This window comes from Lytechinus variegatus, chromosome 3, assembly GCF_018143015.1.
Source record: "Lytechinus variegatus isolate NC3 chromosome 3, Lvar_3.0, whole genome shotgun sequence".
In the NCBI taxonomy this organism is placed as follows: domain Eukaryota; kingdom Metazoa; phylum Echinodermata; class Echinoidea; order Temnopleuroida; family Toxopneustidae; genus Lytechinus; species Lytechinus variegatus.
The window spans coordinates 4665839-4692606 of record NC_054742.1 but is presented as its reverse complement, the minus strand read 5'-3'; the positions used below and the strand labels follow the sequence as shown (position 1 = coordinate 4692606).

General features: G+C 35.4%; 1 protein-coding gene across 1 annotated transcript; it reads right to left on the bottom strand.

The window, feature by feature from the left end:
- Nucleotides 1-26768, bottom strand: LOC121410039 (neuromedin-B receptor-like). The gene is made up of 2 exons (XM_041601861.1): nt 26272-26768; nt 1-1964 (listed from the first exon to the last, which is right to left on the bottom strand). The coding sequence occupies exons 1-2, from the start codon at nt 26274-26276 to the stop codon at nt 833-835; spliced, it is 1137 nt and encodes a 378-aa protein (XP_041457795.1). The 5' UTR covers nt 26277-26768; the 3' UTR covers nt 1-832.

Sequence of the window (26768 nt, the reverse complement as noted above, 5' to 3'; positions counted from 1 at the left end):
AAAAGAAAATGTTCACACCACCTTATCTTGTCGAAGATCTGTAATCATGTTAATGTAGCGCTAGAAGTGCTCAGTTCCTCCAAAAGGAGCCAAATTAATCCAAGAAGTGTAATAAATTGGTCATAATCAAAGACAAATGACCACGTGAGGTGGTAAAAGATGTTACCTTAATGAAGTGATTGATGTGTGAAGCATCGAGCCTTTGTTATAGTTTGATCATTTTTTCAGTACTTTATTTCAGTCAGATATTCAAAGTAGATTGTCGTAGTAAGTTGTCAAGCAGTCATATAGTTTATAGTTTGTCAGGTCGTCGTTCGTCTTCGAATTTAGTTTCCTAAAATAGTTCAGTTTAGTCGTATTGGGTGAGTTTTATTTCATGAAGGTCACAGGTTTGCATAGTCAACCGTCAGCACGGTCAACTTGTGATTGGTCAGTTCATAATAGTTAGTTTAATTCCGTCAAGGTGTGAGTAGGTCGTTGTTTTTACCACACATGTAAGGGAGCAAGCCCAAAACACGTCCATTTTCCTACAGTGAACAAAACCTCGAGGTCTCATTATGCGTTAGAACAAAATTACACCGATTCATCTTGGTTACGATATATTTTACAAATAAAGCATAATGATATTTTTGTACATCTTTTACAATAGTAAGAAACTATATATGATCATGAATGTGCGCTTCACTTGTATTTACAACATATCTAATTGATCATTACTTCGTAGAGTAAAGATTGTGATAGTAACTTAATGATGTTTGACATTGAGTGTTTCCCGTTCTCAGGCAAAATCACGTCCATGTATTCGCTTGCAACAAAATAATATATTGATTAGTTATGAACTCAAAACAGTCATATCAGTGCTTTCAAAGCATGCATTATTATGATTTGTAACTCGTTTCCTAGCCGTTACCACGCTATTCTTGTAGGCTGAGTAATTACTCCTAGGCCCATCTCTTCCCATCTCGCTAGATGGTCGACAACGCAGAGTGTGCACAAGTGCTCGGCGGTAACTTGTACTCAAGGCGTACACCACGACAGGATTGAAACACGTATTCAAGAAAGCAAGAATAAAGCGAACCTGGCGGAACACGTGGGCGATTCTAGGATGAGATGGGTTTCTGTAATCAAAAGCATACTGGAACCACAGTGCATAAGCAAAGTAAGGCAACCAAGAGATGCCAAAGAAGATGGCGATGGTGAGTAGCATGATAGCCACTCGACGTCTCGTGTTAAGCTGTGGGGCTGCACCTGGTTGACGCTCACCGGAGAACCGAGAAGTACTCAAGATGAGTGTTCGCGACATCTTGGTGTAGAAGAAAGTGATGGTGATAAGTGGTATGACATACATTACGATGAAACGGAATGTCTCGTGTATCAGTGCAGTTCGTTCGAAATGAGGCAAATAGAAACACGTTATCGAAGTCGGCATATGGGCAATTTTCATAATTGGGATAGAAAGAGCCAGAGACACCACCCATATGATAATCACCACCAATGATGTTTTTAGGTGAGGTGATAGAGTGCTATTATCTCCTACAGGACGTGTAATGGCACAATAACGTTCGATGCTTCCTGCCATAAGAGAATAAATACAGACACCTTGAGAGAGTACCTGCATGCCATTACTCAGCTTACACATTACCAGTCCAAACTGCCAGCAATGGTGTATCTCATGTTCTGCGTGAAATGGTGCAGACACCAGCACATGAAGCATGTCCCCGATAGCCAGATTTAGTACCAGAATATTCGGAGCTGTGTGGAAGTGTGTGTAGCGGAGCACAACTATTACCAGGCTCAAGTTTGCAAAGAAACCAAAGATGGCAACGAGGATGAGAAAGAACGGACCCCAGAGCTTCCCCCAATTTGCTTCGCATGTTGGTTCTGTCAGGTTCACGTAATAGCTGGACCAGCTCACTGAACTGTAAGACTCCATTGTAGTTGGAGGGATAGTTGTTGTAGTGGTCCTAGAAAACAAAGAAAAAAATAAGGACATTGTCAAAATATGTTTAAATGTTCAAGGTCTTATGCCTTTACAATACCAAGAACTTTGTCAAATGACCCACTACTGACTACTTGCATTCTCCAGTAACGAAAAATGAAGCAAAAGCAAGCACAAATATAATCAAGAACTGCATGATTATAATGAACATCTAAAACATGTATAGAATAATATTTTACTTAAGTACATATGGATGAGGTTTTTGCTTAAAACATTGACAAACGTCATAACATTCAAAATCGTATGGCCGATGTTTATACAGTGCTTTAAAAGTACTTTTACACCTTCAAGGATGCAACACGGATCTCTGTCCGTGGTGATTCGGGATGCCAACGTGATATTTTCTAGCATTGCCGGAGTGAATACGGATTTGACTCGGTATTTACAGGGAAATGTACGGAAAATGCGGTTTCTACAAGGATAGACAAGGTAGCACTAGGGATCTGCTTGATAAGCTACCGGGAGTCAACACGGAGCACACGGATGTTACTTGGTCCTTACATGGACCTCCACGGTGGTTAAAGGTCTCTACTGGGATATCTAGAGAGCTATGGCCAAGAAGTTTCTTTTCTTTTTGTAACGTCTGAAGCGTACCGAAACATGGCCTTGAGCATGGACTATTGTTCATATACGTAAACAATGGACAATTTTCAACCCCAGATGTAGCCGGTATTAAGGTATTAACAAGGACCTCCCGGTTCTTACACGGGGCCTCCCGGATGCATGCAGTAGCTACACGGATGTACAAGGTGGCTACGCGGATGAACACGGACGGTTATCCGTCCGTGTATTCCCGGATGAAAAACTGAATATGTTCAATTTTTCTCCTGGATATGCCGGTACATTCAGGATGGAGCCGGATGAGTAGCCGGTATGTACACGGATCGATAATCCGGGATTATCCGTGATGCATTCGTGAAAGTGTAAAAGGAGCTTAACAAACGTTCAAATAAATTCACTCTATACCAAGTAACGAAGTTAGGGGAAATGGTAAAGTATAATATAAAGTAAGTGTACAAATAAGTCGAAATTTTGAAAATTTAAGGAATTTCAAGTTTCTATAGCCCAATAACTACTGCAAGGCAGGTAATTTCAAATCTTGATGCTACCAGGTTCCAAGAAAGTGTGCAGACTGAAAACAAATATTTTGATGCGACGGCATGAAATGATTTTTTTTTACAATAAAGGGTATTCTGAATATCTGCATGGTTTATTTTTTGGTAGAGACTCCAATGCTGTAGTGAAGACGTCATTGAGACAAGATTCACGATCATTCGCACTAAGGGCCGGAAACATTAACTATATCCATACCGGTACTCTCCTCTTTCCCTTCTATCAATCTGTCAACGAATATGACCTTTACTAACAATGCATAAATGATAGGACAGGGGATCATATATATCATACAAATAGCTACAAAGTGCATCGTTGGCTTCATCGAAATTGATTATTGATCCGCCCAATCTAGTATAGAAAACATTGGACATGCCAAACAAAGAAAGTGTTTATACCAGGCCTATCCCTGCACCCGTACATCCCTCCGAATATCCATAAGAGCAATTCAAATGATGGAGGGGAGGGGGATGGAGGAGCATAGGCGGCGGAAGCGGGGGGGGGGACGTGTCCCCCCCCCCTAAATTTTAGTTGGGCGGACGTTCCCCCCCTAAATTTAGTTTTGATAACCTTTTTTTTTTTTGCTTGTCAAATTTTATCCTGCGTCCCCCCCTAAATTCACGTGGCCCCCCTTAAACGTGTGTTGTCCCCCTTAATTTAGGGTGATGACCCTTTTTTTTTTTTTTTTTTTTGCTTGTCACAAATTTTTTGGTTACCAACCCATAAAATTTCAGGTTGACACCCTCTAAATTTTCTGGCTTCCGCCGGCAATGTGGAGGAGGCGCGAGTGTGGGTGCGTCGAAACTTTCTTTTTAAAGTAAATAATATTCAGATGTGAACAAATTAGCAAATACGGAATAATAAAAAAAATACATATATATATATATATATACATAATATACGGCGTCGTCCGGAGAGTAATGCATGAACGAGAACGCTGCACTAAAAACACGAAATATTGCTATAATGAAAATGCATTGTGTTACTTTTGCACGTTTAGTTACGTGGGCTTCTGATCTCCGGCTACGAGTCACAAGTTGCTGTTCAGAATAAATCCAGGAATGCTAAAATAAATATTTTTGTCTGCAGTCTTCTTGGGCGGAGTAAAGTCCAAGTTAGCATCAAATCGCATCAAGTAACAGGAAGCATGATTTACTTTTATATAGTCCACAATCCAATGGTCACCAGTATACAAATTATGCACACCATCGAGTCTATTAGCAAGAATTACACGCACGAGGTACATTGGAAACTTGCTTTTACTTGCCCAAGGTGTAGCCGAGGGTGTTTGAACTGTTTGAAATGTAACAAGTGTTTGTAATTATTCTAAAGCCCGAGCGAAAGTATGTGTATGGTATGTTTATGATAGAGAGATGTGTCAATAGCTAAAGTATCCTCATTTTAAACCATGCCTGGTCAATATACTTTACTCATGACCGCTCATCATTGGTTATTAGTTTAATCTACGTGTTTTTCCGACTGGATGACCGGTCACATTTGGGCACAAACCAACCATATAATTCGGATCCAATTCTTTACAAAACAAATCGATACCTGAAAAGACATATGTATTATAATGTTATCTCATTTGATATTACCGGTTACTGTGGGTAAAAGTGAACAGATTAACAATCCGAGGTGTTCGCAAAGTAAAGTGCTTGTGTCTTTGTCTAGCTGAACAAGTTACAGTTTGTCTTATCCATCGACACACAAAAAATGCGATTATTTGCTTCATATTTCTCGAAGAAATTAGACCATAACTAAAATAAAATGAAATTCAGGCAGAGCAAAGAAATGACATCACTCCTAGTGCTGGAAGAGCGTCCATGTTTGCGCTTTGGGGCGTCCCGCCCGTTTTAGCTTCTATCATTCATGGAGGTAATTGATTGCTTTCGTTTTTTAAAGTGCATTTACGGATAAGATAGGATACAGTGCACTGCAACATTCTTTAAAGCAAAACTAATACATAGTGCCATATGCTTTTAATTTGCACACACTTCAGAAAGTGAGAATGTTCGTTGTATCTCTTTAGATTAAAACCTGCTTACTTGAGACAATATTATAGTAGTGTCCTTTAAAATTGACCGAGAGTCGGCCAAAATTAACGTCCAACAATATTTGTCCTTAGAAGCAAATGTGGTTAATGGTTTTAATTTCATATTTCTCTCCCGATGTAAACACGTGTTAATCGATACAGTCAAGTTGGATGGGAAATATCAAGTAATGTACACATATACAAACCAGTGTAGCTCAATTTAGTTTTTTTTTAGTAAATATCAAAATTTTTAAGAAATCAGAAATTATTAGGATCTTAGATCGGCCAACAATCAATCAAAAAAATTCGAAATTTGTAAGATGATAAATAGGTTTAGAATTTTCTAGCCAAAAGTAGATTTGATAAGCAGAATTCGGGTAACGTAATGTATGTATGTCAGCTTAGTAAATATCAAAATTTTTAAGAAATCAGAAATTGTTAGGATCTTAGATCGGCCAACAATCAATCAAAAAAAAATCGAAATTTGTAAGATGATAAATAGGTTTAGAATTTTCTAGCCAAAAGTAGATTTGATAAGCAGAATTCGGGTAACGTAATGTATGTATGTCAGCTTAGTAAATATCAAAATTTTCAAGAAATCAGAAATTATTAGGATCTTAGATCGGCCAATCAATCAATCAATCAATCAACAAAATTCGAAACTTGTAAGATGATAAATAGGCTTAGAATTTTCTAGCCAAAAGTAGATTTGATAAGCAGAATTCGGGTAACGTAATGTATGTATGTCAGCTTAGTAAATATCAAAAATTTTAAGAAATCAGAAATTATTAGGATCTTAGATCGGCCAATCAATCAATCAATCAACAAAATTCGAAACTTGTAAGATGATAAATAGGTTTAGAATTTTCTAGCCAAAAGTAGATTTGATAAGCAGAATTCGGGTAACGTAATGTATGTATGTCAGCTTAGTAAATATCAAAATTTTTAAGAAATCAGAAATTATTAGGATCTTAGATCGGCCAATCAATCAATCAATCAATCAATCAATCAATCAACAAAATTCGAAACTTGTAAGATGATAAATAGGTTTAGAATTTTCTAGCCAAAAGTAAATTTGATAAGCAGAATTCGGGTAACGTAATGTATGTATGTCAGCTTAGTAAATATCAAAATTTTTAAGAAATCAGAAATTATTAGGATCTTAGATCGGCCAATCAATCAATCAACAAAATTCGAAACTTGTAAGATGATAAATAGGTTTAGAATTTTCTAGCCAAAAGTAGATTTGATAAGCAGAATTCGGGTAACGTAATGTATGTATGTCAGCTTAGTTAATATCAAAATTTTAAGAAATCAGAAATTATTAGGATCTTAGATCGGCCAATCAATCAATCAATCAACAAAATTCGAAACTTGTAAGATGATAAATAGGTTTAGAATTTTCTAGCCAAAAGTAGATTTGATAAGCAGAATTCGGGTAACGTAATGTATGTATGCCAGCTTAGTAAATATCAAAATTTTTAAGAAATCAGAAATTATTAGGATCTTAGATCGGCCAATCAATCAATCAATCAAAAAATTCGAAACTTGTAAGATGATAAATAGGTTTAGAATTTTCTAGCCAAAAGTAAATTTGATAAGCAGAATTCGGGTAACGTAATGTATGTATGCCAGCTTAGTAAATTTCAAAATTTTTAAGAAATCAGAAATTATTAGGATCTTAGATCGGCCAATCAATCAATCAATCAAAAAATTCGAAACTTGTAAGATGATAAATAGGTTTAGAATTTTCTAGCCAAAAGTAAATTTGATAAGCAGAATTCGGGTAACGTAATGTATGTATGCCAGCTTGATCCCATATACTTTTAGCTGTTGCAAAGCCATCTTGAATTGAAATTGTACTTCATTCAAAATTGAAGGAACAGTCGCCGAAAAACATGGACTTGTACGTGTTACTGATACTTCTTCTATTGGATGTGAATTCCGTGGTACGACTGAAATAAACTAGCATTGGTGCGCGTAATTGACTTATACCCCGGTACGGGAGGAGGATGATTTCATGGTCTGTCACATTCCGTAAATCGTCTTTCTAGTTACAGCTGACTGATGAATGAAGATAGTAGTACCACCATATAAAGTAACACTAAATATAATAACCAGAAGGAGTATCATGTTATTCCATCTCATGAATCCCAACGAGGCGTGCAATGTGCAGCCTTGGGTTGGGGTTTTTTTCTGGAACTATTTCAATTTTAATTTCCTGCCCAGTCCGTGGTACGTTCGATCGCACATGCGTGTGCTACACGAAGAATCACATCATGTGTTAAGGAGCGCGTTTTGAAATTGAGAACTTGAGAAATATCCAATTTAAGTAATTCAGGTTTAATTCATTACGCTTCATTGATATAAGTTCTTGACGTGTTTTCTTTTTAGTTCTTATAGTTTGATTAAATCCTTCCATTTTTTTTGATGGGCGTTATCTGAAGGACGTCTTGAAATTGTTTTCCACTGTTTCACCCTCATGCTAGTGTGAGTTGGGCCAGGGCGTTGTAAATATCAGAAACAAAATAGGTTTGGGAATCGTAAAAGTCAGTTCATATTACATGATGATGGGATATAGAAGCAAAGTAAGCCAGCCCGAGGCTCTAATAACCCTCATTCTCACAGCCATTCACAAGCCTACAGGGCTTTTCCATTATCATGCTTCATGCAAGAACATAAAGAAAAGTAACATTATAAGGCACAGGTGAATGTCTTGAGTAAAACAAAAGAGAGAAGGACTGAGTGTTTGCCTGACCCATTTCGACTGGAGTCGTGTTCTAACGAAAGAGAACATGACTTCTAAACCTTTGGTAATCCTATACAAGCAGGGGTACAGCTGATAGCTAGGATTCATTACATGGCTGCTAAGGCACAACGTTCAAGAGAATTGAAAGCTATAAACGATAGAGGGACATTCTGACTGGATATCATTTACCAATTTGTCATCATTAGATTTTAATAGTGTTCTGATTACAAAGAAATCACAATTCACAATTGACACCTTGTTGAATTGAAAGTATAATATCAGGTTCAACTATAGATTGGATATAATCTTTATTTAAAGAATGTGATCTCAATATATTTTATTGCATAATTTTAATTTACTCTTGCAAAATTCTTATTTTATTCTTACTGATAAGTTCTAACTTCCACAATCAATGAAAAATGAACTTATTAAACTTTGTTATATTAATTTTATCATTTCTACTATCCTAAAATTCTAAAACAAAAACAAGTTTAATATTATATCTAATTTAGTTACTAAACTAAGCACATTTTTGCGCTATTTCCATGATAAACTTCTTGTGAAGTATTTTAATTATTGAATAGTTGCAAAGTGCTTGATGTAACCGATTGTATGATACCTTCATTAGTGAATCTGACGTCAGACCTAACTTGTATATATGCTACGGTTCTTCAATATCATCTGGATGATTTACCTCATACAGAGATTCATTTTCACAAGGATCTTGTAGTATCGTTAAACGTTAGAAATACGTTGGAAAGTATTACTTTTTATGAAACAAATTTGATTTGATACTTGGCATGGATCATATACCAAAAATAAAAGAAAACGATAAGTGTATGTGGTTATTTGGTCTGGTATTTTACCCATGACGGAAACGCCTCAACTATATAAAGTACTTTTTTATGATCAGAGGTAAAAAAAAAATTTCTTAAGATTCAGATTCACACCAAGGCTTTGCCCCGTTGTAACAACTCTTGGTTTATTTGGTCATGGATTTATCTTCAGAAGATATGAAGTTCCTATTAAGCTTCATTTTAGTTACAAACTCAAAGAAATTATCTTAAAGCATTACACGGGAGTCTAATACTGTGGTAAAAAAAAAAAGACTCTCTCAAAGGGTCACTAAACTGGGTTCCAGTAACGTAAAGCATTGTTATTTCAATATTTATATACACTATGTCAATGGTGCGATTATTTTGGCAATGAATTCTGTCCAAATGTCCGAACTACAAGTGATAAGAGTGATTAATTAGTCGGCTTTGATCACTATTCAACTATTAATCTTTATATCTGATCTATTTTCAATATATCTTGCTCATTATTTTTTTACATGCCTCCCGATTAATTAGAATCCATATGCGCCTGTCGGATGCATTCTAATAATCAGAAATAGGGATGTATGACTTCGAGTGTACTAAAAGATTCCTAGCTACGTCACTGAAAGGAATGTGACCAACTGCTAATGATGGGTTATATTCACACCATCTTATCAATATAATGCGTATATTTGATGAATTAATTTTTATGAACATATCTGTAGATCATTTTTTAACATATCCACTAACGAAATCTACGGTAGATTGTAACACATTACGCAATATTCATTATAAGAGAGGATCATTCATTGTTGCTATCTGATTATTTTGTTTACGGTATTTTTCGTCACAGAACTGTCCTTAAGTAATCCATCCAAATTTTCAGCTGTTCATTTACATGACAGGTTACTTTTAAAAACTGTCCCTCAATCGACACCATTCACACATCTTTTTATTTCTTAGTTAAATGCGACCAATAAGCAATACTTCAAATTTTCTTTATAATTCTTTGTCAATACTCGCCTAAGATTGTATTTAAGTGTGAGGCTTACCGTATTCATAGCATGGCCGTAAGATGAATAGACTTCTTTAACACAATGGTGATATGATACAACAAAATAATGACTCTCGCAGGAATAGATCACATTTACATGATTAATGACCAAGTGTTACTGATATTAGGCCCCTGATGCTGATTTTGTGAACTTCATTACTTTCGGTAAGAGACCATGGAGAATCTACTGAAAATAACAAAGTGGAAAATTGAAAATTGCTCTAGGCACAGCAATCATTCAAGAATGAAGAAGATTCGATGATTAGTACAAACACGTTACAGCTGGTTTCATGGAAAAGGAACTTAGTCATGTGTTCGACATGTAATTATTTTTTATCCAGGTTTTGGGGTACCTTGACTGGGGAGAGGAATTGTTTTAAGAAGCCAAAACCTAAAAGATTGGCATTCCAAAACTTATTGCTAACTTTCCAACAACAAAAAATTCCGAACTCTTCGCTCATAACCATTCCTAGGTCCCGTAACACAAAGGTTAGCGATTGATCACTAATTTCAAAAGACAATTCTGATTGGTTCATAGTCAGTCTACTTAGCAAAATGCGCATGCAACGATGATTTTGATTGGTCATTTCATTTAGCAATTAATCGCTAACCTTTGTGTTACGGCTACCAGGTCTTATGAAACTTCCCTTATCTATTTTCCTCTCTCGCTTCTCTTTATCTGTTTAATACACACACGCGCACGTTCACCCTCGCGCACACACATCCATCCACCCTCTACACACCCTCAACAAACACACACACACACATACACTCTCTGTCTTAGTCCCCTTTTCTCTTTTTCAATTTTCTTCCCTTTTTGTGTGTAAAATACGTTCCATCCTAAAATAAACTATAAACATATAGGTCACTTCTAACAAGAATGTGAGGAAAATGACGGCCTTTAGGCTAAAACAATCTAGATTCCATTTGTCAATTGAGATAGTTATCAGTCAATTGCAAGAACAATTGCCAATAATTTCATGCAAGGCTCTGACACAAAATGCATCTTTTTCGTTATCTTATTTCTGTCATGTGAGGGAAAAGCAAGTATGTATAGACAAGAAGAATCATTCATATTTAGTTCTTTTGTTTTGCAAGTGTAGAGAAGAAACGAATCCCCAAAATTATTACATTTAAAAATAAATAAATTTGATTTATGCAAATTGAATTCATTTGACTCAGAGGTTGTCATGTTAAGATAATAACGGGGGGAAAAGAACAATCTGGGAAAAAATCTTAATGTTTTATATTCCATATTCTTAGTACGGATATGTTGATTCATAAGAGGATAAAGGAGAGATAGAGAAAGAAAAAAAGATAGCGAGAGGGAGGGGGGGGGGAGAAAGAAGATGATCTGATAGAGAGATTCCAATTTGCATGTATCATCACGGGAGTCTTATCAGCATCATATTGTGTTAGTATTCCATCACGCTACCAAATAGCCTCCTGATTGAGACGATCAACATAGTCCTCAGGTGGGAAATTCATCCAATCAATAAAATTACAAAGATTTTTTCCTTCGATCGTCTGGATTAAAACCTCTCGGATTTCGGGATGTCTAAACCAAGTTGTTTTGCTTCTTACAAATATTTATGTTTAGTATAATTTCACTATATTTCAGCCTATGTACATGATGTAATTGCTGCAATCGTTTTTCTTTCTTTCTTTCTAGCATTTCAATGATTTACGGTCAGCTGCACAACTCTACATCATGTATGGTCTATGATAAGAAGAAAAGCTGAATGGGATACGGGATTGAGAAGAAATAAATGTATAGAATGGGGCGGGGGAGAGAAAAAGTAAAGAAAATAAGAAGGGAACCAGAAAATGAAAAAGTTACAACATTATGATAATAAAATACTAATCATCCGTTTTGTTGACATTTTATGCTTACTACATGCACTTAGATAGTTGTATGTAGTACTTCAGTGATTGAAAAGAGAGACATCAGTGGGGGGGGGGGGCAGTGACAAAAAGGGTAACTGATGCGTACCCCCCCCCCACAAAAGTATGAAAATGAGACACAGAATAATCACTGCTATCATGCATAGGATCCATTAATGTATAACATGATGGAAGAGCTTGAATTTATTATATATCCCTGCAGCTCTTTGAAATAGATAATGGAAATAATATAATTTCCAGGGGTGCCGCCTATCGTGTATAACATAAGCAGAACCCCCAGAAAATATTCAGTACCGTCACCACCCCCGCTTCTCAGAGCCATCCTTTCCTCCAACACATCCAAAACGAATATTGATCATTTGAATTATTGTATTATTAAACCCTCATAAACTCCCAATTAATAAATTTGTTGAAATCATTTATTTATTATTTTGTTGAACGAATCATTATTCGACATCAAATCCATACTTTCACACATTGAAATGACTCGTGTGAATGTACCTTTTATCATTAAGCTTCGCGGGAGACAAGTTATTTGACAAAGAATTATTTCAAGTTATGAAATTCCCCCTGAAGACATTACGGTCGCAAAATGTCAGCTTCTGTTGCCAGTGGATGAATTTTCTAAATGTTTAAATAATACCTTTAACCTTTCTGTACTATTTAATTAAATCTTGATAAAAGACATAAAGTGCAGTGCTTATTTACCTTCTAAACATAATATTGGGGCGCCAATGCTCATTTGCTTTTGAAAATAAGCAATGAGTTAATGTACCTTCCAAATGAAGTATGTCGGTTAGGCTGGAATGATATAAAGCAAAGTCGAAATCTTGCCTTTAGCAAGTTCATGAAGAAATATTATAATTCATGATGTCTCCTCAACACTCTCTACCACCTCAGATGATCATAATACAGTTCCACTTATTGAGCAACAATTATTTGTATTTTCAAAACCGAATAAGAAATTGTTTTATTCAGTTTGCTTTGTGAAGAAATTGTTCCTTAAATGAAATATCCTTTAAAGTCAATTGAACCTGGAATAAGTGGACTTGTTTTGAATAAGACTTGAACCAGTTGAACCGTTTGCAATATTTTTCCAAAGGATTCGCCAAGCATTCTCTATTCTTCGGTTTCAATTCATATGTTTTTTATGAAATGTATAGACATTTTTTAATACTGTAGGTCTGTTCAATATGGAAGCTTAAAAGTGCCACCGAGATGTTGAGATAATTATCTTAGGAAGTCGATATCTTGATAGCAAAAGATCAGATGACGAGATCCTGGATCTCATCATGTCGACATCTTTTATAAGAGATGATGAGATGACAAGATTCCGGATCTCATCATGTCAACATCTTTTAGAAGAGATGATGAGATGACAAGATCCAGGATCTCATCACGTTGACATCTTTTAGAAGAGATGATGAGATGACAAGATCCCGGATCTCATCATGTCAACATCTTTTAGAAGAGATGATGAGATGACAAGATCCCGGATCTCACCATGTTGACATCTTTTAGAAGAGATGATGAGATGACAAGATCCCGGATCTCGTCATGTCGTCATCTTTTAGAAGAGATGATGAGATGACAAGATCCCGGATCTCATCATGTCAACATCTTGTAGAATAGATGATGAGATGACAAGATCCAGGATCTCATCATGTCAACATCTTGTAGAAGAGATGATCAGATGACAAGATCCCGGATCTCATCATGTCGACATCTTTAAGAAGAGATGATCAGATGACAAGATCCCGTCATGTCGACATCTTTTTGAAGAAATGGTCAGATGACAAGATCTTCGATCCATGATCATGTCATCTAATCATCTCTTCTTAAAGATGTAGACATGACGAGTTACGAGATCATGACATCTGATCATCTCTTCCACTGGATGTAGACATGACGAGATCCAAGATCTTGTCATCTGATCATCTCTTCTACAAGATGTCAACATGATGAGATCCGAGATCTTGTCATCTCATCATCTCTTCTAAAAGATGTTGACATGATGAGTTCCGGGATCTTGTCATCTCATCATCTCTTCTAAAAGATGTTGACATGATGAGTTCCGGGATCTTGTCATCTCATCATCTCTTCTAAAAGATGTTGACATGATGAGATCCGGGATCTTGTCATCTCATCATCTCTTCTAAAAGACGTCAACATGATGAGATCTAGGATCTTGTCATCTCATCATCTCTTCTTAAAGATGTTGACATGATGAGATCCGGGATCTTGTCATCTCATCATCTCTTCTAAAAGATGTTGACATGATGAGATTCGGGATCTTGTCATCTCATCATCTCTTCTAAAAGATGTTGACATGCTGAGATCTTGGATCTCGTCATCTTATCTTTTGCTATCAAGATGTCGACTTCCCGAGATAATTATCTCAACATCTCGGTGGCACTTTTAATCTTCCATGGTTCAAATATTTGACATCAAATAAAATTGTAGGCCTACCGGCAAAAAGCTGCAATACTCTCCTTCCCGGGATATGCCATTTTAAATAGCCCGGGCTACATGAAGTTAAAGGGGAAATAAAACCCTTGAATGTAGTACTGTTTTCAGTAACTCATGAATTGTTGGTATTTGGTAGGAGAATTGTTGGTAGAACGGCGCTACCTCATTCAACATGTTCAAATACTCGGGCACAATGGCGCTGGACAGGCGCTGCTACTATAGCAGCATCAAAATAGCACCGGTCTGGCGCGAGCTATTTTAGCACGCGGCATTTATAAACTCAAAATAGCCCGGAGCTATAGGGCCCGTAACTGGTATCTGGTATAGTAGTCAACGATGTGGGAGAAATATTTATGCACATGATACATTTTTAGGGGGGGGGGTGCTTCCCACTATTTTTCATGCATGGTGTATATTTCCCTTACTATTAGCATATATTTTGTTTTGTTAATTGATCAATAGAATTGCAGAATAATCTTGTCATTTTTTGTGATTCAATTAATTTTTTTAGATTTCGATAAAAGAAATGTACAGAAAAATACACATGGCCATAAACGCAAATTTTTAATTCAAAAGAAAAACATTATAACGATATACATGTACACATGCATACAGTACATTAACAAAAAAATATAGAGATTTCAAGAAAAGTATAGAATTGAGTAATAATGTAAAAGCATTATGTTTTCTTGAGGCAGTAATCTTATGAGAGAAGATCAAAGAATTTAAAAATAAAATACATTTCACACAAGCTGTAAATATAAGTTATTTTCATGAAAAATATTACAAATATTAGACCTTTACATTTTTATTTATCGATTCGGACCTATTTAAAGGGAGCATTAGTAACTAGTAACCATTCTCTTTCATGTATTTTCTCAAATTATATCCAAATTATCTAGTAAATTCCGTATTTTCGAGGAAATATCGACTTAAACCAATTAAGGCAAGGACGACCGCCATCTTACTTCCGACCTTGGTTAGCATCCATCACTTCGTGAAGACTTTTAATCAAGATTTTGGAAATTTGAGTCGACTTTCCTGTTGAAGATAAAAGGTAAAGGGTAAGAAATGGAGTAGACTAGAGAGAAAGCGAGGGATGAACTGCCAGTATCAGAAATGGAAGTCTGGAAAGGAAAGCGTGCAATTTCATCAGCGAAACAGGTACGATGTTTACCTTTATTTTCTTACAGGGTAGCTTGCTTTGTCCAACATATTGTTTTGTTTTTAATTTCGCGGGGCTGTAGCAAGTAAGAAGAGACGGATAGCGGGATACAAGCAGACGGTAAATATGGCGCGTGTAACTCGAGTTGCAATCTCTGTTAAGCTTTCACCTGCCGGTGACCCACTTTCATAGCTCCGATCCTTAAAACCAGTGGGGTTGCTGTCAGAAGCATGGGCCTGTCAGCAGATTGAATTGCTTCACTCGCAATGGGAGTAAAGCCAAAATGAAATTTCATAGGTAATGTATATATTTTTTTAAATATAAAATTGACATTGTCAGTCATATTTTTTTAATTGACACAGAATGAAACAAAAAAATGTAATTTAATATTACCTGATGAAAGTAAAAAGTGCGTTAGCTGTAAATACGCCATAGTAAATTTCTTCTCGGGTCTTTGCAGAATCTTGGATTTCTGATTGACGCAGCAGAATCCGTATAGGATAATGTTTAATTCAAATCTCTTTAAAGACGGGCGAACATTGAAAATTTACCATACTGTTTCACATGAAAGAAGACCGGCTCCTGTCAACATCATCAATTTGACTTTTCAACAAGAATTAAGCGTAAGTTTAAATTTACCAAATGCTTGTATAATCTAATTACAGCATAATCCAGACTCAAATTCCATAAACTTGTACTTTCAATGAAAGTGCAATCGTTATTGCACGGTGAAATATATCTTCATAGTTCAAGAGCGTTTGGTTCACTCTAACATTGAACAAGCGTGTACTGGACTGATTGCAAATGGGAGGGGCCCATGAGACGGATAAATCATCTTCTTATCTAATTTTGAAGTAAATGAGTTAAGAAAGAAATAAGATTATCTATTCTGATTTTATGTTCGGTGGATACTAATTGTTTCCAAGTGACATAAAATAAAAAAGAAAATTCCACAATTTTTGCGAGGGAATTGCAAGATATATATAAAAAAAAGTTAAGGTCGTTTTTTCTGTGAGGTTGACGACTTCTTAACGAAAGTAAGGATATCAAAGGTATCTCAATGGCTTCCTGGAGGAAGACAATCATGGTTCTAATACGGAGTATTAACCTGTTTGAAACACACGCTTCGGTGATGTTGAGAAACATGTTTATGTTTGGGACACCATGATATAAAAAAGATGATATGATCATCCATGGCTAGTTTCTAAAGTCGCAGAAGCACCCTGAGAGCTATACAAGATGGCTCTCTATTTTCTTACCGCATTGTATGGCGCCATGAAGATAAACATGGCTGAGTTCACTGAACTGACAACCTTCTGTACTCGAATATTCTTGGTATAACCTGGCATATCTCTATTTCGTTACATGGCGTTATTGATCGGAAGCGCTGTCAAAGATACGCAATTGATTTTCATCCCTCCACAAGGTCGCATCATCAAGGGAATCTAATATTTTAATTGTTCTCCCTCTGGATAATAGGTTTTACCCAATCTCTAAATCTAGGAGCAAGACGGACTAGTTGGCGGGAATCAACCAATCGCTGTATCATCCCATAGGATTTCTTATTTACAGGACAGAGAAATGATAAACTACAACCAAGCAATCTGTCTGATGCATCTTGCTTCCGATGTCGAGGTATAGGGTATGGTGAATAACAGGGTATGACCAGACAGCTATTAATCATGGAGAGGTATTTTCAAAGGAAAAGTCAACCCTGACTTACGTATACCTACAATTATATATATATATGTAGATTTCTGACACTTTTGCTGGTTTAGCCTTGCGAACTAGAATTCAAACAAGAAAACGCAACCCTCGAGTCGCAAACAACCAACAAGCTATAACCTCATAGGCTACAGGCCACAGTCCGTGTCATAATGACCTCATGTGTCGAGTTGATCTGAGGTTATGGGCGTCTATTACGACAAACCTCATTCGGAAATTATTTTTATACAAACATTTCTGTAGGGAATATATTTATATATATTTACAAAATAGAAAATTAAGGATTTAAACATTAAACACGAAATAGGCAGTAGGTCATAACTTCGTTATAATGACCCCATCATTTATACAGAGACAAAAATCAAAGGAATTCTAGGATAATGAGATATTATTCAAATATATATTCAAACTAAATTTCATTGGTAATCCTATAAGGTTTGAATGAAAAATATTGGATTTTGCAATGACCGATGATCTGTGTTTTATGATTAGATAGGTGTGATCAATTGAAGACAATAGATTGACAAATGATTCTGAATTTTAAGTGTTACCAAGGGTTATAGTAATGCAAGTAACTCCTCAAAACATTTATAAAAGAATATTAAAAAGAAAAAAAGAGTGAGATCATTACGCCCTGTGTTCCTCACTTTTGTAAAACATTGTGAATTGCCACCGATTAAATTGTTCATCATGGTTAATAATATGAACCCCCATGCCTTGGCCTTACACAGCGGGGGGGGGGGATTTTGATCCTTTTTTTTACATGAATGAAATACTTTCCATGCGTGTTCTGAATACATTAACCTATATATGTAGCATGGTGTGGAACACAATCACGAGGGTACAAAACTATCTAAGAATGGGTGTGATCGGTCGAAAAACAGAACCATGGTCGCAAAACTGATCGGAGAGATGCACCACCTTCATGACTGATAAAAAGCGAATGAGTCAGTTGAACTGTGGTTGGATCATTCATGTTAAGCCCCTTTTACAATTGACGAACGACCAGTTTACGACGCCTGCAACAGTTTTTTTTTGGGGGGGGGTGTATTGATCTTGGTGTCTTGCGGCGAGCACTCGCAGTCGTTGTAGATGATCGCACGAACTCGAGGTGGTCGGAAGTGGTCGTGACTGGTCGCATCTGAACTTTGAAGATGTTCAAAATCCAAACGCAATCAAATACGATCGATTCCCTCGCATCAGATCGTACCATCGGTCTGGAGATCATCGTATGAGTGTTGTTCAACGATGTACGACTTGATGCGAGAGATGACCCAAATAAGTAGTCGCATTTAGTCGACTCTAGTTTGTACAACACTTGCACATGTGCTACAACCTATAGAGACCAGACTTGCGACTGGGTGCGATAATGTATAGGCCATAATACTGTTGCAAGACTGATCGCAACACGTCTTACAACATTGCACTACCGTTGCATTCGCAATTCCTCGGTGTTATAAAATAGGAGTTAAGAATAAATAAAAAAGAGGGAAGAAAATATTAGAAAAAGTGTAATAGAAACTCCACGAACTTAAAGCTATGGCTGCTATTACATTGCTCTGAGTTCGAATTGGTCTATACCTCACACGAACACTCGCACTGGTTTCATTCAAACGTACGAGCAATCGCATTGTCTCACGTCGAATCTCACGACTATGCAATCAGTCGTGCAACACTCGCATGTGATCGCACGAGCACAATAAGAGCATATGCGACTTACTCGTGCAACGGGGTTTACTGGTTGTTTTTATTGTACGACAGCTGTTGCAACTGTGAAAGCCTCTGTGCGATCTTTTGAGATGACTAGCGATTAATGCCTGTTGCAGCATGTCGCACGACCAAAAGGTCGCAAATGTCGTGTGATGTTCACTCGATTTATTCATTTATTTATTTTGTTTTATTTACCCAGGGTAGTCTCTTCAGTATACAACTGCTTTGCAAGAGAGCCCTGTTAAATGTAAACAAACATATTACAATATCATACAATGTAAAAGAGTAAAACATTACATACAACATACAGTGAAAGCAACTATAAAAACCAGAGAACAACAACAAATCACACCAGCATTAGTCGTACGATTAGTCGTACGATTAGTCGTACGACCTCTGGATCAATATTGTCGTATCTTCAAGTATCTTAATATTGAACAAGCATACGAAGTACTGAAGCGACCGGTCATGACCTCCTCGGCTCGTACGAATTCATGCAAGCATTATAAGCCAATGTTGTAGGTGGTTTTAAAAGGTCGCACAACTTATTCTGAAAACGCACCCCACCCTATAGTGTAATAAATCATCTCTTAAACCTAGCATGCCTAGTACTCGAGATGTTGAGATTCAACGCTCTGTAATTATGGACATTTAGTAAGGTAATCTGGATATCATTGAGATGATCTAACCGTAGGGATTAGAAACCAATTTTAGCCATGAAATAATTGATGAAAGTTGACCATTCATTTCAGATGAGAGGATGATAATGACACCACTAAATTGAAAGTCAATGTCAAGGGGCATTCACTTCACATGGTTTAAGGCTCATTGTGTTCCACGACTCTGGAGCTGTGACCATGTCGATTACAAAAACATGTTGCTAGCTTTAACTATGACTGATATTCAAATCACAGTCATGACATGGGAGTCATCTCCACAAACAGAAGTGATTACTAAATACTGATTGCGTGTGAAAAGTCAAGACGTTGTGAGTTGCTGATTGATTTTAAAGTAAAACTTTAGAGTGTTCAACATTCACTCTTAGTTCCTTCATCGCCTAGTCAACATTCAGAACCGTTCAGGGTTTGGTTTATTCTTTTCCTTTATTATATTGGGGTGTTGGAGTACGTGACCTTGGAATCTACAGGGTCAAATTCATAACTGAAGGTGTTAAGTGACATTCGTCTTTAGTTTCCTTCAAAGATTCAGTAAGCATGATACCATAAAAAGATCAACATCAAATTACTGCGATTAATAATTGATTTCGAAGCTATATCTTTAAGCAAGTTTAGCACCCTCCCCGCATCAAAGTCTGAATTTTATCCCTGGTTAGTTCAGGGTGTTTCATCTACCATCGATTCGTAATATACATTTCTTTCTCTAGCCCGAAATAAAATGAAAAATTCAAAGACTGTAATTCGTAACCGGATAACTTGTGTAGCGAGGCGAAAGTCTGTGAGCATTCGTTCGTTACGGTTATTAGCCATGGCGTGCAAAGAAAAGGCCCTTAGGTAGCAGGGGTGGAGAGAATGGTAAAATATCTTATATATCTGCAAATATCTTTGTTTTAAAAAATTATTACGTTTAATGGAAAATTTTATCAAAATCAATATCAGTAAGAAGTCGATCCTCTAATATCAATGTTTGGATTCAACAAATGTCAGACCCGATGCAGAATGGGGCAATTATAATAATAAAAGATGGTGTGAATTTTTATCAGACATCATAAAAGGCATTAAGGTATTTTTAATGAAGATAATCTATTTTTTCATCAGGTTATTGTATCGATGTGAAAGAGAAAGCAACATTGTAAATTGTAATTGATTTTCCCTTTCTCTCCCTCTTTATTTCTTTATCATGTGAGAATATTGTGTGAATTTGATGTGTTTAATTTTCATTAAAATGTTTGACAATTACGTTACGTTTTCAGAAAGTAAAAACTAATTATGGTGAACAAAAATCAGTTTTGTGAATATGTGTTTAGTGAAATGGCAATGAAAATTAAAAGGGAAATAATTATAGCAGTTTTAATTTAAATGTTCTAGATCGTTACTATGAATACATTTTATTTACATTGGATTTTAATATGTATAGCATCAGTTGAAGTAAGTGACACAAACAGATCTGATTTTACATTTATTATATATTGCTGAATCAAACGACTTGTATTGATCTGCATTAATGTGATTAAACATTAAATAAAACATTATATAGATAGGTAGTTAACTTAAGACAACAATGTGAATGCTTGTCAATTATTTAAAAATCATTCCACTGAAGTGTATGATTTGTTTAGAAATAGTAAAAAAATCCGCACATTAAGATTATCAAACATCAGGAAACCTGTCGTGATTATGGGAATTTTTTATATTAAAACTTGAATATATTTACTTTAAGAATTTATAAAAGACAGATAGAAATGCTTCTTGTTGAAACGATATTACCTTTGCATGGGAACGTGTCCCCCTCCCAAAATAGTAGGGGGACACAATATCAAATGTCCACCTGCTATTTTTTGCCTAGGATGGAGAGGAATATATCATTCACACTTAAAATAATACATGTATTTTGACCTAACATTTTGGTTGAAAACCCTTTTTTTTGGCTTGGCTTGTCAATTTTATTTTGGTTAAATTGACCTAACATTTTAGGTGAAAGCCTTTTTTTTGCTCGTCAAATTTTCATGCCCCTGGTCCCCTTACCTTTCGGGACAGATTTCCTCCGATGTTAGCTTGTGCAAAAAGTCATAGGCCTACTGTTACAACTATTGAATTGATGAGTTGATTGTAGTTTTTATTATATACTGTATAATGCTTTCAATGATGCTTTTATTTAATGTGTCGCTGTAGCATCAATTTATTGAAAGTCACTTAATAATATTGTTATAAATCCAAATATACTTGTAAATTTCATTTTTCTGAAATAGATATATCATGGCAAGTGAATCATAAAATAACCATTTACCAAAAATTAAGATTGAATTCTACCATTTTTTATCTTTCGAATAGAATTTTATTAAAAGTAGTTCAAAAGATGTCGGAACCAACCGCTTTGATACTATTACAAGAATCGTTCTCATAATATGAATGATGCATTTAAAAGAAGAAGAAAAGTTTTCCTTTTTCAGTGATATTTTTCATTTTGCTACGTGTCTGCTTACATTTAGAAATGGTTGTTTGGAATACTTTACCCAAAGGGAAAGTACGATATAGTATTTCCTCTCAGTGTGATGTGATTATTGTTATCCTTCAAGATAAACTCACTGTTTTTGTTCTCCGGCTTACCATCCACAGATTTATCGAATATAGTTTTGTATTTTATCAAATCCCCCATTTGTAGAGGGGAAAAAAAAGAATGATAGATACCTTTACCCTAAGGAGATTAGATATTTCATTGCAAGCAAACAAGCTCCTGAACACAGGATAGCTACTTTTGTAAATTTCCCAGCACGTTTTCCTTCGTCCCGCAATTTTTTCAATTTTTAGAAAGGGACTCTTAAATTCGAGAAAACCAAGATTTTTTTATTCAGAGGACGTGGGGGTAGGAGGAATTGTAAATGATAACCCAAATTGGGAAGTATTATAGAATATACTAATTTACTTTAGACTCATTATATGAATTACTGTTATTCTGAAATGTATAGAAAATCATTAGAAATATTGATATCATTAGTATCCATACTATGAACTACGAGCTTAAAAAAATTAATTGTACAAATTCTTTTTTTAATGTTTCGTTTTGATAGTTCTTTTTACTTTTAATATTGTTTTTCTTAATGAAATTTATCATATTTTATCAACTTGAATTCCAATCAATATGAAAATGAAACCTACATGAACAGCGAGGATTCGCATCATAGTTCTAACATTGTCTTTTGGCACATGAATAAAAACGGTCATTTGATAAATGACAATTGTAGGACTTTGAAGAAATCATTAAAACATTCACACTTTTCACAAGCGACTTTTATTGTAAATGTAAAGTGAAATTCCTATTTTCCTTCAAATATCTAGTGATCGTATGGATAGATCTACGATTAATTTGAGCATGAAGTAAAAGATATCACTTATTTAAACCTTATTATATTGACACTAAACTCAACATTTATCTACATTCACGACGTCAAACTTTTAAACACAAAAAGAGAGTACAAAAGAATGTGAACGGTGATGAAATATCAAAATTTAGTTTAAGTGTCTGAGAATGGTAGATTATATTGTAGTTTGACGTGACCCTGTCATCTCTTATAGAGAGTGTGAGAAAAAGATGTTTTACCCATTAAGGGATCCTTATGACAAATCCCTTAGAATAACTGACACCACTAATGCGATTACCAATACAAGTTTAAACTTTACCAGAAGATTATTAATAGTAGATTGACGGTTACGATATCGAATAGATTATTCAGCTGTTCTCGTCGGAGCCTTGGACACCTCACACGATGAAAAATAAATAAATAAAATGAAGATTGGTGGTTCGGAGCGATATATTCGTCACCAAGGTGTCTCATCAAAATTAAAAATCACAAATTTCCATTTCAACCTCAGATTTGAATGGTTGCAATCAAATCTGAATATGTCTGCAAATCTGTATCTGAGACGATTGTAAACATCGCATGTACATATCATCATCATTTAGATTATCGTTACCTTCACATCATTCTTTTAATCATCATCATCATCATAACCCAGTTAGATGCATATATCGTCTTAAGATATTATGAAGAAATTCACCTTACTTTAAACGTGTTTGCATAAAAATCGGGGTTAATAAAGAATGATTTAAAGCATGCATAATAAGGATTTGACTTTTTTAAAACTTATTTTGTTATTTTCCATCATCGGGAGGGATATGCGGTAAAGATCTCAGTCACCATTCCCCAGGGTATAGGATAAAATAACAAAGTGTTCGTAAATGCGTTACAAATATTTCGAGACAGAGGTCTGTCTGGTGGTATCAATCAATACGTATTCATTTTCATATTACCGCACAAAACAAACCCATTAAATATATATATATCAGAGATTGAATTACAGTACTGAAAGGGATGGGGGTTTAGGGGAGGACGTTTAGGAGATGCGAGGAAATAAAGAGTGTTTTGTGGGTGTGTTTGCGTGAAAGGTAAGCCCTTTTTATGAGTAAGAATGTGTGTGGATGTGCGTGATGCATTCGATTCTCTGCGAGGCAGTTAGGCCCTTAGTTAGCCAACTTATTTACATAGCCATTTTATCAAATAAATGAAACTCTTAACCTAACATGTGCACACACCTTTTAAGTGTGTAAGGGAGTGTTTATGGGCGTGAGTTAAGATACGATGGAGCGTGGATGTCGCATTTTTCTGGTGTAGAATGAAACATTTTGATTCACTAGGAGGTTATTAAATTCACCTATTCCATGCACACAAACAGATATTTTGTTCAGTAAATTATACATGCTCAATGAAATGCTCTAGGCGCAATATATAAAAAAATAACATAAATGGAAATGGAATCAAAGCTCGATGTTTAAGAAATGGTAATGAATTTATTACGAGCAGTACAACTCTCTAAGATGCTTAATTTTTCTCTCAGTGCACATGAGTCATCTTAATGCATTACAACAATATATTGTAATTAAATCTCGCATTTCTACAAATATATATATATATCCTACGCCTATTTAATGAATGATTAGGTGCAATTTTCTTTAACCGAATTTATTGCATATATATTTTGCAAACGCTTTTAAAGATAATGGGCGATTCCACGGTCAGTCGCATTACACAAAAAAAGACATGAGAAACAGATTTACCGATTACTTTTTAATAGTTCTTTCGAATAAAAAAAATTACCAATTTCAATTTTATTTATTGATTTATACTCATCAATAGGTCAATGCTATCAAACATTAATCAATACAGGTGAAATTCATTTAATGTGTCTAACTTTTTTTCGATTACTTTTACCTTCCAAACACTACTGAGATATAGAAGTCTCATTCATTTGAATTTAGGAAGCAACTTCGTGGATACAAAAAATCCGGTCAGTCGCATTACACTTTGTCTGGCACCACAAATTTAACATTTTCAACCTTTCCTTTTAATATAAATTTCTCTTATGATGATGTAAAATAATCATTTTCATATTATCCAACTGAAAGTTTTACAAAACAATATAGTTTTCTGTTAAATTGAAATCTAGTTAAAAAATACATGCAGTCCCATGTATATATATTTTGGGTATTGTTCGGAAAATGTTGAGGCTTATTATGATCACCTTTGGTATGAACTTCCATATGAGTTTTGATAGAAAATTCTGATCCAGATTTGAAATAGATCCAATATTCTTTTTGTAAAATGTCCGACTTCGCTTGGAATCGCCCATATATTCGGATGTAAAGGGGTCACAAAAGAAAAGACTGGATGAAAATAATTAAAATGATGAAACTAAAAGAGCCTCACGTAAAGATGTGTGAACAAATAACCAACCTGAACACTGGAGCAAACATGGCAAACAAGGGAACATTCTTTTCACTCTCCAAGCCAAGTAATCATAACAGCAGACCACATTCCAATCATGCTTATCAAGGATCTACATACTCACGTCTTCATGATTAAAACATGCATAAACAATATATAGTGATGTTACCATAACATCCTTAAGTCAACACACACCACAACAACGCATAATGACCTTGCAAATCAATTTCTATCACGCAAAGTTATTTATTGATTTTATACTCAATAGGTTAATGTTATAAAAAATTCATCAATACAGTTTTAATTAATTTAAAGTGTCTAAATTCTTTCGATTACGGATAAGAGATTGCATTTTGTCTCTTTCGTAGTGTTTATGATAGAATGACAAGTCGAAGATAAGATCATTAATCTGGGCAGGACACATGAAGGGTTACTTTCAAACAAAAGTATTAAATTTGCATGGTTCTGTTCTTTTCAAAGCTCCCTCTCTCATATTAAATGTTATTTCTTTCAAAAATACAATTTAGGTGTTTAGTAAAATGAATATGTGTCTCCGTTCCAAACAGCTGATTTAGTATCAGTTGACAATTCGGAAGAATGAAAAACGTATGACGTTAATATGTTAATGCCTACAAACAGAATTGATTCATCTACAAAAGTAATAACACGGCGTGTCAGAGTGTAAATATATTATTATTTTGAATTTTAAACTTCTTCTCACAGATCCTGTTTATAACCATTGCCAGGAGAGAACCATTTTGACAATTTAGCTCTCAGGATCTATTTTATTGATTAGAAGCAAACTACACACACATGGTAGGATCAATGATAGGGTTACATCATGCATTCTTCTCTATGAAGGCGGATTGTTGAGGTAACCCCCCCCTCTCTCGCTCTCTTCTTATTGCTTGCAAATCTATGGCAGGATAATCACTTAATTTTAGGGCCTCCACTCCTCGAATAAAAATTAAAAGAAACCATGCACGGTAACGATATATTTTTTTCAATTTTACACTTCATGACTACCATATTTATGAGTGCAAGCCATAAATGTAACTACCATCATACTCACGTCATTTTTTATGTTGAATATGTGCGAAGAAGGAGAAGAAAAGCGATGAGTTGCAAAACCTTCTCAATTAATAATTGTGTTCAATGATTGTCAATCTTAAGAACTCTCATTGCTTATAGAAGAATCGAGAGGCGAGTTAAAGCAGTCATATACAGATGTAAATAGTTTCTTCTTTAAATAGATTATCAACTTTAACACGAGAAGAATGACCCACGCCTCACACTAATGCATCGGAGCAAAGTTTGGAGAGCATTCGTCTTGAAAACAGGTGTTAATGGAGCCAGTTCGATTTCAATCTAAAGTAAATACCAGCAAGCATTCTAGTCTGCCTATGGACCGTTCTCTTGCTTCAAATGCCAAGCTCCATCTCGACTTCACTCATCAATAAATGCCTTGACGATCGTTCTACTATTCGACCTCAGTCGACGAACATGAAAGTGACTGAGCAGAAAGGATATTCTCTCTCCCCTTTCACTCGCTCCTTATTATGTTCAGTA